Consider the following 12,574-nt stretch of genomic DNA (forward strand, 5'->3'; position numbering starts at 1 on the left):
GTTGTATTTTTGTAGTGGTTGTGTGAGGCAGCAATTTCAGGTGTTTACCTATGCTGCCATCTTGGTTTCTCTAGTTTATTTACTTTTAAAAAAAAGCCTTTTTATTATTGAGTATTACAGATGTTCTTTGCCCCACCCCTCCCTTTTTCCCCCATTGCCCCTTCCACCTAGATCCCGCCTCACCCAGGCCTTCACCACCCTATTATCTGTGTGCATGGGTAATGCATGTATGTATATAAGTTCTTTGGCTATTTCTTCCCGCCCCACCCCACCCCCTTCTAAGATTTGTAAGTCTGTTCCATGTCCACATGCCTCTGGTTCCATTTTATTCATGTTTATTTTGTTCATTAGATTCCTTGTTCATTTATTTTCATTTTTAGATTCAGTTGTTGATACGTATTTATTGCCATTTTAATATATATATATATATATATTTTTTTTCCCCTTCTTCTTAAGGAAGACCCTTTAAATTTCATGTAATATTGGTTTGGTAGCGATGAACTCTTTTAGCTTTTTCTTGTCTGTGAAGCTCTTTATCTGACCTTCAATTCTAAATGATAGCTTTGTTGGGTAGCATAATCTTTAAGTCCTTGCTTTTCATGACTTTGAATATTTCTTGCCACCTCATTCTGGCCTGCAAAATTTCTGTTGAGAAATTAGCTGACAGCTGTATGGGTCCTCCCTTGTAGGTAACTAACTGCTTTTCTCTTGCTGCTTTTAAGATCCTCTCTTTGTCTTTAACCTTTGGCATTTTAATTATGATGTGTCTTGGTGTGGGCTTCTTTGGGTTCATCTTGTTTGGGACTCTGCGCTTCCTGGACTTGTATGTCTATTTCTTTCACCAGGTAAGGGAAGTTTTCTGTCATTATTTTTTCAAATAGGTTTTCAATTTCTTGCTCCCTCTCTTCTCCTTCGAGCACCCCCATTATGTGAATGCTAATACACTTGAAGTTGTCCCAGAGGCTCCTTACACTATTTTTACTTTATTTTTATATTTTTATTGACTTCAGAGGGGGGGAGAGAGAGAGAAACATCAATGATGAAAGAGAATCACTGATTGGCTGCCTCTTGCACGCCCCCTACTGGGGATTGAGCCTGCAACCCAGGCAAATGCCCTAGACCAGAAATGAAACCAAGACCCTTCAGTCTTCATGACAACGCTCTATCCACTGAGCCAAACAGGCTAGGGCATCTTTATATTTTTGGATTCTTTTTTCTTTTTGCTATTCTGATCTGGTGTTTTTATTCTCATATTTCAAATTGCTGATTTGATTCTCGGTGTCCTCTGCTCTACTGTTGATTCCCTGTAAATTATTCATTGCAGTTAGTGTATCTTTTGTTTCTGATTGGTCCTTTTTTATGTTGTTGATCTTCTCACTAAGTTTCTTGAAGTTCTAAATTCCTTGAGCATCCTTATAACCATTGTTTTGAATTTTGTATCTGGTAGTTTGCTTGCTTCCATTTTATTTATTTTTCTGGAGACTTCTGTTCTTTCATTTGTGACATGTTTCTTTGTCTCTTCATTTTGGCTGTTTCCCTGTGTTTGTTCTATGTATTAAGTAGAGGAGCTGTGTCTCCTGGAGTTGGTAGAATGGCCTTGTGTAGTAGTGTCCTGTAGGGTCCAGTGGCTAAGCCTTCCCAGTCACCTGAGATGGGCACTCACAGTGCGCCCCTGTGTGGGCTATGTTCATTGCCCTGTTGGAGTTGAGACTTGATTGCTCTTGGCATCACTGGGAGGGATTGATCCCCAGGCTCATCAGCTGTGCAGACCACCTGCTACTATAGCAGAAGAGCTGCTGTGCAGGAGACACCCCTATAGAGCAGGACTTGCTTCAGTGGGGTTTTGGTGCTCACTGAGTTTGTCCCTTGAGTGTGTTGCTCTTGGATGTGGTAGGGTTATAATATGGGGTGGTCTGAAGCTGACCACTGGGTGCACTGCCTCTAGGGCCTCCTGGGAGGTACAGAGTCAGCTACTACCTGTGCCCTGCCCGGGGCCACCAGGCACAAGCTACAAAGTGATCTGCAGACAACGGCTCCTTGTGTTGGGCTTGGAGGTGCCCAGGTTGGTCATAGCATTAACGCTAACAATATACTGTTCTTTCACTTAATTTATTCTCAGACATTTTTCTGGTTTTGTGTGTGTGGTACACTGCCATATTTTTTTTTACAGAGAATTGGGAATTAATTAAACATAGAAAACTGTTTCCCACCTCAAAGATTTTTTCTTGAAGATAGAAAAACCATAGGTTAATTTTAGGAATGTGGCATAATTTTTTTTTTTTTTTTTTTTAGCCTTTAAGATTAAGGGTATTTTGTGGTATTTTTCTTTAGTACTTAATCATGAGATTTCATTGTTGTTTTGAGTATACATTAGATATTTCAGTGTAATATAAGATGAAATAGCAAATCCAAAACCAAATGTATCAAGTGGTTAGGTCTCCAACAAGATCCATAGAAGGGAAATGCAGAGGCAGCCCTAGTGTACAAATGTGTTGGCACTTTTTGTTTTTCTAAAGAAACAGTGTAATTTAATTTTATGTTGAATAAGCCTTAACCACTTTGTAAAGTGCCATTTAAGCTGTAATGTTTTTAATACAGTATTGTACTAGTAATCTCTACTAAAACCTCAGAAGTATAACCATTTTTCCATAAATGGGATTCCATTATTTAATCTTGTCTTGCTTCTTTAGGAGGTGGTCACTTTTCCCTAAATCAAGCATATAAACTATTCTTGGCTTTTGAAGAGTTTGTTGGGAGGAAGAAAATACAATATCTCCATTAGACCCCAAGAAGTACAACCATTTTTCCATAAATAGGGTTCCATTATTTAATCTTATCTTGCTTCTTTATGAGGTAGTCTCTTTTCCCTAAATAAAGCATATCAACTATTCTTAGCTTTTGAAGAGTTTCTTGGGAGGAAGAAGATACAAACTATGGAATTTACAAGGATTTTTTTTTTAAAGGGTGGCTTCCAGAAACAAGTTTTTATAGAGAAAAGGCATTAGAAAATGTAGTGCTTGCCATAACCGGTTTGCCTCAGTGGATGGAGCGTCGGCCTGCGGACTGAAAGGGTCCCAGGTTCGATTCTGGTCAGGGGCATGTACCTTGGTTGTAGGCACATCCCCAGTGGGGGCTGTGCTGGAGGCAGCTGATCGATGTTTCTCTCTCATCGATGTTTCTAGCTATCTCTCTCCCTGCCCCTCTGTAAAAAATCAAAATACATTTTTTTTAAAATGTAGTGCTTTTGACTAGCCAAAGGACACTTCAGGTCTTGTTAAAATATATTTCATAAGAAAATTATTTATCTTAGTTTCTTATAAAGTTGGATCTCCAAGACCTCTTTAATTTGTAAAATGGCTATTTTTCTTTCTTTATAAATTAAAAACAAAACAAAACATTTTACTCTTATGTCCCCAGTTTCTTCTTGCATCTTTAAACAATTAATTTGCTCTTCATGTTTATATGCCCCTTTCAGAAATGAAAACTGTCCATATGAGAATTATTTTGTCTGCCTTAATAAGTTCTTCCCACATAATTGAAACTGCAGTGTGGCTTTAGGGATTAAGTCTAGAGAATTTGGGGGAGGCACTTTTTAAAAAATATATTTTTATTGATTTCAGAGAGGGAGAGGGAGAGAGAGATAGAAACATCAATGATGAGAGAGAATCATTGATAGGTTGCCTCTTGCATGCCCCACCCCGGGGATCGAACCCGCAACCCAGGCATGTACCCTGATTGAGAATCGAACTCTGAACTCCTGGTTCACAGGTTGATGCTCAACCACTTAGCCATGCTGGCTGCGCAAGGCACTTATTTTTGAAAAATTACTATGAAAATGTCAAACCAAAAATATAGAAGACCACAGTCAGTCTCATATCTACCATCTGTATTTAATAATTATCATCTTTTTGCCACACTTGTTTCCATAAAATCATTTTATTGAAGTTAAAATACTGAAAATTGCTCTGACAATATTAATAAAAGAGATAGGTAAAAATCCGGTAATGTTCTCAAACTATTTTAAGATAGCTGTTATTTTACCACTTGTGTGTTTCTCTTTTATTTTAGTTTTATTGGTGACTCCTAATCTTTAATACATCATTTCTCAGTTTACCTAGTTTTATTTGGGGAAAACTGTAATTTGTATGTACGAGAATTAGTGTGTGTGTGGAATTTTTCATAATGAAATATATATATATATATATATATATATATATATATATATATATATATATATATAATTTACCTATACAATTATTTAATTCGTGTGTGTATATGTAAACTACATACATACATATAGTATCATGGAAAATTTCTAGCATACACAGAAGTAGAGCTAATACTATAATGAGCTTCTGTATATACATCATTCAGCTTAAACAACTATCTATTTATGGTTCATCTTGTTTTGTCTATAATACTCCCCCAGCTATTTAAATGTTTTTTAATATGTAAATTGAATATGCTAAAATTGAAGACTACTTTGTACACACAGTTGCTTTACTTTAATGAAGAAGGGAAAAGACAAAAAATTAAAGTCAGTGCTACTATTCATTACTATTGTGCCAAAAAGAATTAAGTAAACATTAATTGAGCCTCATGAATGAAGTGCCAGAAACTATATGATAAATCTCCATGGATACAAAAATCACTATTACATTGTGAGATGAACTCTAACAGTAGAGGTTTCAGCATGATGGGAAGGATGGAATATTAGAGAAGGCGCCTTCAAGAATTCAAGTTTTAGACCACTGCATAAAGAAGGCAGAATAAAATGAATGGTAATATAGTGGGTTTCCATGTAGATGGAATAATGAGCTGAGAAAAAAACAAGCCAGAATTGCTCAATGAGAAGCTAAAACTCAAGATGGAGAGATACATTCATATTTCAGTTGTTTACTGCAGTGATTTTCAACCTTTTTAATCTTGTGGCACACAAACTTAATTACAGTGGGGCCTTGACTTATGAGTTTAATTCGTTCCGTGACGGAGCTCGGAACTCAAATTACTTGTATGTCAAATCAAAAAGTGAACGAGTGAGACACATGATGCTGGGCCAGCCGTGGGCAAACTACGGCCCGCGGGCCGGATCCGGCCCATTTGAAATGAATAAAACTAAAAAAAAAAAAAGACCGTACCCTTTTATGTAATGATGTTTACTTTGAATTTATATTAGTTCACACAAACACTCCATCCATGCTTTTGTTCCGGCCCTCTGGTCCAGTTTAAGAACCCATTGTGGCCCTCGAGTCAAAAAGTTTGCCCACCCCTGTGCTGGGCTGATGTTGTAGCGTTCACTGTGACGTTTGCTGCGCCAACTAGCAGTGGGGTATCTGAAGCTGACTCGTAACCCGAATTTTAGCTCGCTACTTAAAGCAAAAAATCAGCCGAGAGACGGCTTGTATCTCAAAAAACTCGTTAGTCAGGACACTCGTAAGTCAATGCCCCACTGTATTAAAATTTTGCGGCACAACACACAAATACATACATACTAGAGACCTGGTGCACGAAATGTGTGCACTTAGGGGGGCCCTCAGCCCAGCCTGGGCCCTCTTGCAGTCCGGGAGCCCTCAGGGGATTTCCAACTGACGGCTTAGGCCTGCTCCCCGGGCCTACATCCTTAGCACTGCTGCGGAAGCGGGAGAGGCTCCCGCCACCACCGCTGCACTTGCCAGCAGTGAGCCCGGCTTCTGGCTGAGCGGCACTCCCCCTATGGGAGTGCATTGACCACCAGGGGGCAGCTCCTGCATTGAGTGTCTAACCCCTGGTGGTCAGTGAGCATCATAGCAACTGGTCGTTCTGCCATTCGGTCGATTTGCATGTTAGCCTTTTATTATATAGGATATATGTACTAGTATATATTATATATTTTGTCAACCTGACAACAGATAGGTATAATTTTGATTCATTTACATCAGACAGCTATTGTTGTGTTGGCTGTTGTCATTTTTTAATTCAAAAATCTAAAGGAAAGTGGTCAGTGTCCCTAACTAACTAGTCAGGTATTGCATGTCTAAAAAAATTTTTGTGGCACACCAGAGAAAATAGTTGGATTATTGTAAAGAGAGAGAATAGTTGTGTGGTTAGTCCAAATGCCTTTTTTATTTGTTTCAGATTATTTTCCCCCCAGTTATAAACTTGGGGGTGGGTATCTTTTTTATTGAGATATACTTAACATATACCAATGTGATAGTTTTAGGAGCACACCAGAATGATTTGATATATGTGTATATTGCAAAATGATTACCACAATTTAGTTAACATCCATCACCACACCTTAGTTACAAATTATTTTTTCTTATGATGAGAACCGTAAGATTTCTTAGCAACTTTCAAACATACAGTGCAGTGTTGTTAACTGTAGTCACCATACTGTAAATTACACCCCAAGGACTTATTTATCATATAACTGGAATTTTGTATCTTTTGATTATCTTTACCCATTTTGCACATTGCCTACCCCCACCTCTGGCAACCACCAATCTGTTCTCAGTATGAGTTTGTTTTGTTAGATTCCACATATACAATATTTGTCATTCTCTAACTTATTTCACTTAGCATAATATCTTCAAGGTTCATCCTTGTTGTCACAAATGACAGGATTTCCTTTTTTTTTTATGATAGAATAATATTCCTGTGTGTGTGTGTGTATACACACCACATTTTCTTTATTCATCTATCAATGGACACTTATGTTGTTTCCATGTCTTGGCTATACTGCAGTGAACATGAGGGAGCATCAGTGAACACTGGGGTTCTCTTTTGTGAAAGCTTCAGGGAATCTGTGGCTGTCATGGGGGCTATTTAGGTCCTCAGTATTAAAACCTACCTAGGACCTCCCAGGAAAAAGCCACTGGGGGCTCTGATGGCACCTACCCACATGGCTGGTATTGATAGCCTCCTCTCTTCTTTGTTTCTACCTATCTCCAGATGTCTCAGCTAAGCCTGTTTCCCTAGTAATCGTTTCTGCATGGTTATTCTCCATTTTGTGCTTCATTGTGCTGCTTTAGGATCTTCAATGTATTCTTGAGCTTTCCCAGGGATATTTTCCTTCATGGAGAGCTATCTATTTCCTTTCTTCTTCTTCCTTCTTCCTTCTTCCTCCTCCTTCCTCCTCCTCCCTCCTCCTCCTTCCTCCTCCTCCTTCTTCTTTCTTCCTCTTCTCTCCTCCTCCTCCTCCTCCTCCTCCTCCTCCTCCTCCTCCTCCTCCTCCTCCTCCTCTTCCTCCTCCTCCTCCTTCTTTCTTCTTCTTTCTTCTTCTTCTCCTTCTTGGTGGGATGAAAACTGGTGTCTCCTATGCCATCTTGCTGATGTCAGTTCTGAAAATACTTGATTTTCCTTTTTGAACTTTTTACTATTTAGCGTGTCTTTCTTTTTGTTTGTCTTGACAATCATTTTTGACACTCGAAAAAACATACAGTTCATTTATCACAGGTCTTTATCCTATATAATAAAAGCCTAATGTGCTAAGTGTCTAGTCGTCCATTCAACCAATCAAAGCATAATATGCTAATGATATGCTAAGGCTGCTCAACTGCTTACTATGAGGTACACTGACCACCAGGGGCAGACGCTCTGGTAGGTTAGTTTGCTGCTGGGGTCCAGCCAATCAGGACTGATTGAGACGAGCCAGACATGCCCTGGAGCCCTCCCGTGGCCCCTCCCCGGCTGGCCAACTACCTGCGTCCCTCTCCAGCCCCGATCGTGCACCTGTGGGTGTCCCTCGGCTTGGCCTGCGCCCTCTTCGCCATTCAGGACCCCTCGGGGGATGTCAGAGAGCCAATTTTGGCCCGATCCTGCAGGCCAGGCTGAGGGACCCCACTGGTGCACGAATTCATGCACTGGGCCTCTAATCTTATCTAATAAAGGGGGAATATGCAAATTGACCGTCACCCCATAACTGTCAAGATGGCTGCACCCACAGCAGAGCCAGGGATTCCGTAATACAAGATGGCTGCACCCACAGCAGAGGCCGAGTTCCTGTAATGAGCCTTAACGAGCAATCAGCAGGGACCTGAGGCTGCGTGGCGCTGGGCCGGGGGCAGGGGAACTGAGGCCGTACCTCCTGCCCAGCAGGGCTTGACAGGATCTCAGGCCATGTCCCCCATCCGGCAGGGCTTGACAGGGGACCTCAGGCCCCGTCCTAGCACCTGGCTGGGTGACCTGAGGCCATACCCCCCCACCCCCCCCCTTCCAGCTGGGCTTTATGGATGGGACCAGCTGGGTCTGGATCTAGCCCAGTGGGGGTGGGGCTGGCCAGGTCTGGGTCTCGTGCGATTTTGAGGCACACGTGAGTGGGCAGGGACTTGACTCTGGTTCCCGTGGCGCGCCCCAGGCTCTTACAGGAGGAAGATTTTTATATACATTTTACTAATTTTCTTTTATCTCTGACACTTCTATTATAAAGGCAAATAGCAATATTAAAATATTTTCTCTAATTCCCTTTTAATATGCACAAATTTTGTGCACTAGTTTTGTAATAATAGTAGCAGTAGCCTTCAAGTGCTTTAGAGACATATTGTTTACTCATCATATCCCTCTTTTACAGATGAAGAAACTAGAACATAGAGAACATAAGTCATTTTGCCCAACCAAGGTCACACAGCTAGAAAAGTGTAGAACTAAAATTCAAGCCCAGGCAGTATGATTCTAACATCTGTACTCTTAACCTCTAGGTCAGGGGTCCTCAAACTTTTTAAACGGGGGGCCAGTTCACTGTCCTTCAGACAGTTGGAGGGCCGGACTATAGTTTAAAAAAAAACTACAAATTCCTATGCACACTGCACATATCTTATTTTGAAGTAAAAAAACAGTTTTCGGTGGGCCACATGTCGCCCGTGGGCCGTAGTTTGAGGACCCCTGCTCTAGGTTATACTTCCTTTCAGGCCACTGAAAGGAAGCTTCTTAGACCTCTGATGATATTCTTATTTCTGTTTCCTATGGTATTAGTTTTCTTCTAATAGTTGATTTTGATACTTAGCTTTTATGTTGCTCACTTTTCTCAAATGTTTGATTTTTAAGTGTGTACTTTTTTATTATTTCTTTTTATATTTGATCAAGCCTGTCTAAATTATTACATCTAGTGATTGTGGGAAAGAGAGTTGTGACTTGATGCTGGGAAGGATATATCATACTAATATTGGATATGAGGATTTCCTGTTCATGTTCTTTCTGTCCAGCACTGTTCTGCTTTTTTATTTACTTGTCAACATATGTAGTGCAGACACTTCCTTGCTTGGCAATGGTAGGGGAAGAGGATCCACCAGCTGCCTGGCTGGCGTTCCTAATGCCATCACTCTAAGGATTTCTAAAGGATTCTCTCTTGCCACCCATAACCTGCTTTAAATGAAACATGGTTTGCAGTTTACTTCTGCTGTGGTTATACTGTGGTTTCTTCAATTTCATTTCTTCCCATTAGTCTTATGTCTTCTATTGCTACTATACAGTACTATTATAGTTTATTCTTATGGCTTTAGTGCTGTTGTGATATATTTAGCCTGTAATTTTAGGGTTGTAAGATTGGAGGTGACTATGTCAAGTGTGCTCTGTTCACTTTGATGCTATCTTCTGCCTGTAGTTCTTAATTTTTTGAGAGCCATTGAAATCTCTTTGACCATTTGGTGAATTTTATGTACTCTCACCCTGTTTTTTAATTCAAGTGCAGCTGTGTACCTTTTGTACTAGAAGCAATGGCCAAATGTTAATTTGAGCATTAGTAGTTTTATAGACATTGAGCATAACTAGGTTGGTAGTCATTGGGGCGGGGAGTGGGGGGCACTTTGCTTTCTAGTTAGGTATATTAAAGGAATGAGCTGATTTCTTGGAAAATAATTTGTTACTCAAGTTTAAGGAAAATTATTATAAAAGATATATTTATGTAGCAATGGAATTAACTATAAAGACACTTATATTTAAAGTATAATATAGAGCTGTTTCTTTCTAACAAGCAGTTTTGTAACATTTCTTTTTTTCCTGTTTTCTCTAGGTTTAACTATAGATCAACACATCATCTTGCGTCTCATGGGTTCTATGAATTTTTAAATTGGTTTGATGAAAGAGCATGGTATCCACTAGGAAGAATAGTAGGTGGTACTGTAAGTATATTTACAGTTATTTTTGTTCATATCATAAAATTTTATAGTTATTTGAGTAAATCATAAGTTGCTAAGATGATGCAGATTCTCGAAAGCTTTGTATAGTTAACTAATATAGTTTTACTAGAGGCCTGGTGCACAAAATTCATGCACGAAGGGGGGGGGGGATTCCTCAGCCTGGCCTGCATCCTCTTGAAATCCAGGATCCCTGTGGATCGGGCCTAAACCGGCCATCGGACATCCCTCGCGCAATCCAGGACTGCTGGCCCCTAACCGCCTCTGCCTGCCTGCCTGCCTGATAGTCCCTAACCACTCTCCTGCTTGCCTGATCGCCCTAACCCCTCTGCCTGCCTGCCTGGTTTCCCCTAACCACTTGCCCACCTGCCTGATCTCCCCTAAGTGCCTCTGCCTGCCTGATTGCCCCTAACTGCCTCTGCCTGCCTTATTGCCCTAAGTACTTTGCCTGACTGATCGCCCCTAACCGCTCACTAGGGGCAGCCGGCTGGGGTGAGGAGCCGTGGTAGTTCTGGTTTCTGGTTTCTGGTCGTTGTGGTCGTTCTGCCATTTTGGTCGCTGGGCTTTTATTATATAGGATTTGGCTGATTGACCAGTGTTTAATTTTTTAAATCTCTTGATAATATCTGCTCCACCCCCCCAACACACACACACACACACACACACACACACACACACACACACACACACACACCCACACACCCATTTTGGGGTTATCTCACACGACCACTATTTCTGACAAATGGTGAAGGCTATGAAGGGGTCTCTTGTTACTGTGCATCCTCAGTTCAGGTTATTTGTATGCTTTTGTTTCAAATCTGTCTTAAATTACTCTAGGTAATTGAGTATCGATCATAGTTTATGGGGAATTATTATATTTAGAAGATGATGTAAGGGAAAATATTTTTAGTATTTGGGAGAAGAATATTGTAAGAAGAATATTGAAGCGAAAGTGAAAGACATATATGTTTAGTTTGGGTTTGGTTGTTTTTTTTTTAATCATTTTTTTGTCAGAAGTTTATCAATTTTATCAGATTTCTTAACCCAAAGAAACTTTGACTTTATTGATTACTAGGGGCCCGATGCATGAAATTCGTGCAAGAGTAGGCCTTCCTTCCCCCAGCTGCCAGCACTGGCTTCCCTCTGGTTGCCAGAAGGCACCCAGGACCCGGGCTTCCCTTCGGCTGCTGGCAGGAACCCGGGCTTCCCTCGCAGCCCCGGCTTCATCTGGAATGTCGTCCGGAAGGACGTCTTGTCTTATTGCCATGTTACACTTTTATTATTATGGATTATTACAGATTTCTATTAAATATTTGTCTTGATTATATTAATTTGTATTTATTTTCTTCCTCTCACATTTTTGTTTATTCTGACTTTCTGATAACATTTGGTCAATAATTTCCAAACTTATTTTGTTACTAATATATTCATGTTAAAGCTATAAACTCCACACTAATCAGTGTTTTATCTACATTGCATAAGTTTGCCTTTATACTCTTTTTAGTATTTTCATTGTCATTTATTCTACTTCATGGGTTATTTAGAATTGTATTTAACTTTTAAGTGTAAGAGGATTTCCTGTTATCTTGTTTTGATTTATATTTCAAATCTATTTCATTAAGAAAAAAATCATATATTTCGTTTAGGGAAAAATTCTGTATTTTCATTCCATTAAAACTTATTGAGACTTGATTCGTGGCTTACAATTTGGCAAATTTTATAAAGGCTCCCTTTGTGTTTGGAAAGAATATATTTTCTGTGATAGCAAGATGTTGTGTTTCCAATTTGAGGCATCTTCTTATTCTGGATGTAAATAGAGATAAAGATACAAGGAGAGTAGTCATGATGGTTTCCAGGGCAAATTAGAAAGATATTGAGTGGTAAGAGATATGGTAGATGGTTATTAGCTGCATTTCTTGTCACACACTTTATTATATTAGTATTTGATGCCCCTAGTTTGTTTCCTGTTTTGTTTAACTTTATATCTTAAATTTATCCTCACTGGAGGCTTGTTTTCTGAGACTCTTGGTATCCTGGTATTTGGGACTATTCCTATAATAATCTTTTTATTTTGCCTTTGCTGGAGCCCTTAGGGGTTTTACTTTTTTAAGGGTACTTTTTAAAAGATCATTTGTTAGCTTGAAGTTTCATATACCTAAAGTTGTTATAAATGTGGAACCCATATTCACACGTGATGAATGAGTTTCTTATTTCTCATGTTTCTATTTAGGCTTTGGATATACCATAAGGCAAAACGTTTCTTATTGCTTCCCTTAATGAATGAGAAGAATTTGTCTAGTTTCACCAAATAGGTCTTGGCTTTGTTCTGGGAGTAGGCCTTTTCTCTGATACCAGTATTGAGCAATAATCCCCCAACTTCTAGTCCTTAAGGTATATATTAGACCTGGAGTGTCTTTTCCCCCCATCTTCTTTTGGGCTCACATGACATTAGTACCTACTTTGAA

General features: G+C 39.7%; 2 protein-coding genes across 4 annotated transcripts in view; one reads left to right on the forward strand and one right to left on the reverse strand.

Annotated features, from left to right (window-relative positions):
• STT3B (STT3 oligosaccharyltransferase complex catalytic subunit B) overlaps window positions 1-12,574 on the forward strand; it is an 81,399-nt gene that overhangs the window by 26,229 nt on the left and 42,596 nt on the right. For all 3 annotated transcript variants that reach the window (XM_036332835.1, XM_036332836.1, XM_036332837.1), the window contains exon 2: window positions 9,986-10,094. In XM_036332835.1, coding sequence (XP_036188728.1) covers window positions 9,986-10,094 — 109 coding nt within the window. The remainder of the gene's footprint in view (window positions 1-9,985; window positions 10,095-12,574) is intronic.
• OSBPL10 (oxysterol binding protein like 10) overlaps window positions 1-12,574 on the reverse strand; it is a 287,316-nt gene that overhangs the window by 9,251 nt on the left and 265,491 nt on the right. The window lies entirely within an intron of this gene.

This window comes from Myotis myotis, unplaced genomic scaffold (genome assembly GCF_014108235.1).
Source record: "Myotis myotis isolate mMyoMyo1 unplaced genomic scaffold, mMyoMyo1.p scaffold_m19_p_13, whole genome shotgun sequence".
NCBI lineage: Eukaryota > Metazoa > Chordata > Mammalia > Chiroptera > Vespertilionidae > Myotis > Myotis myotis.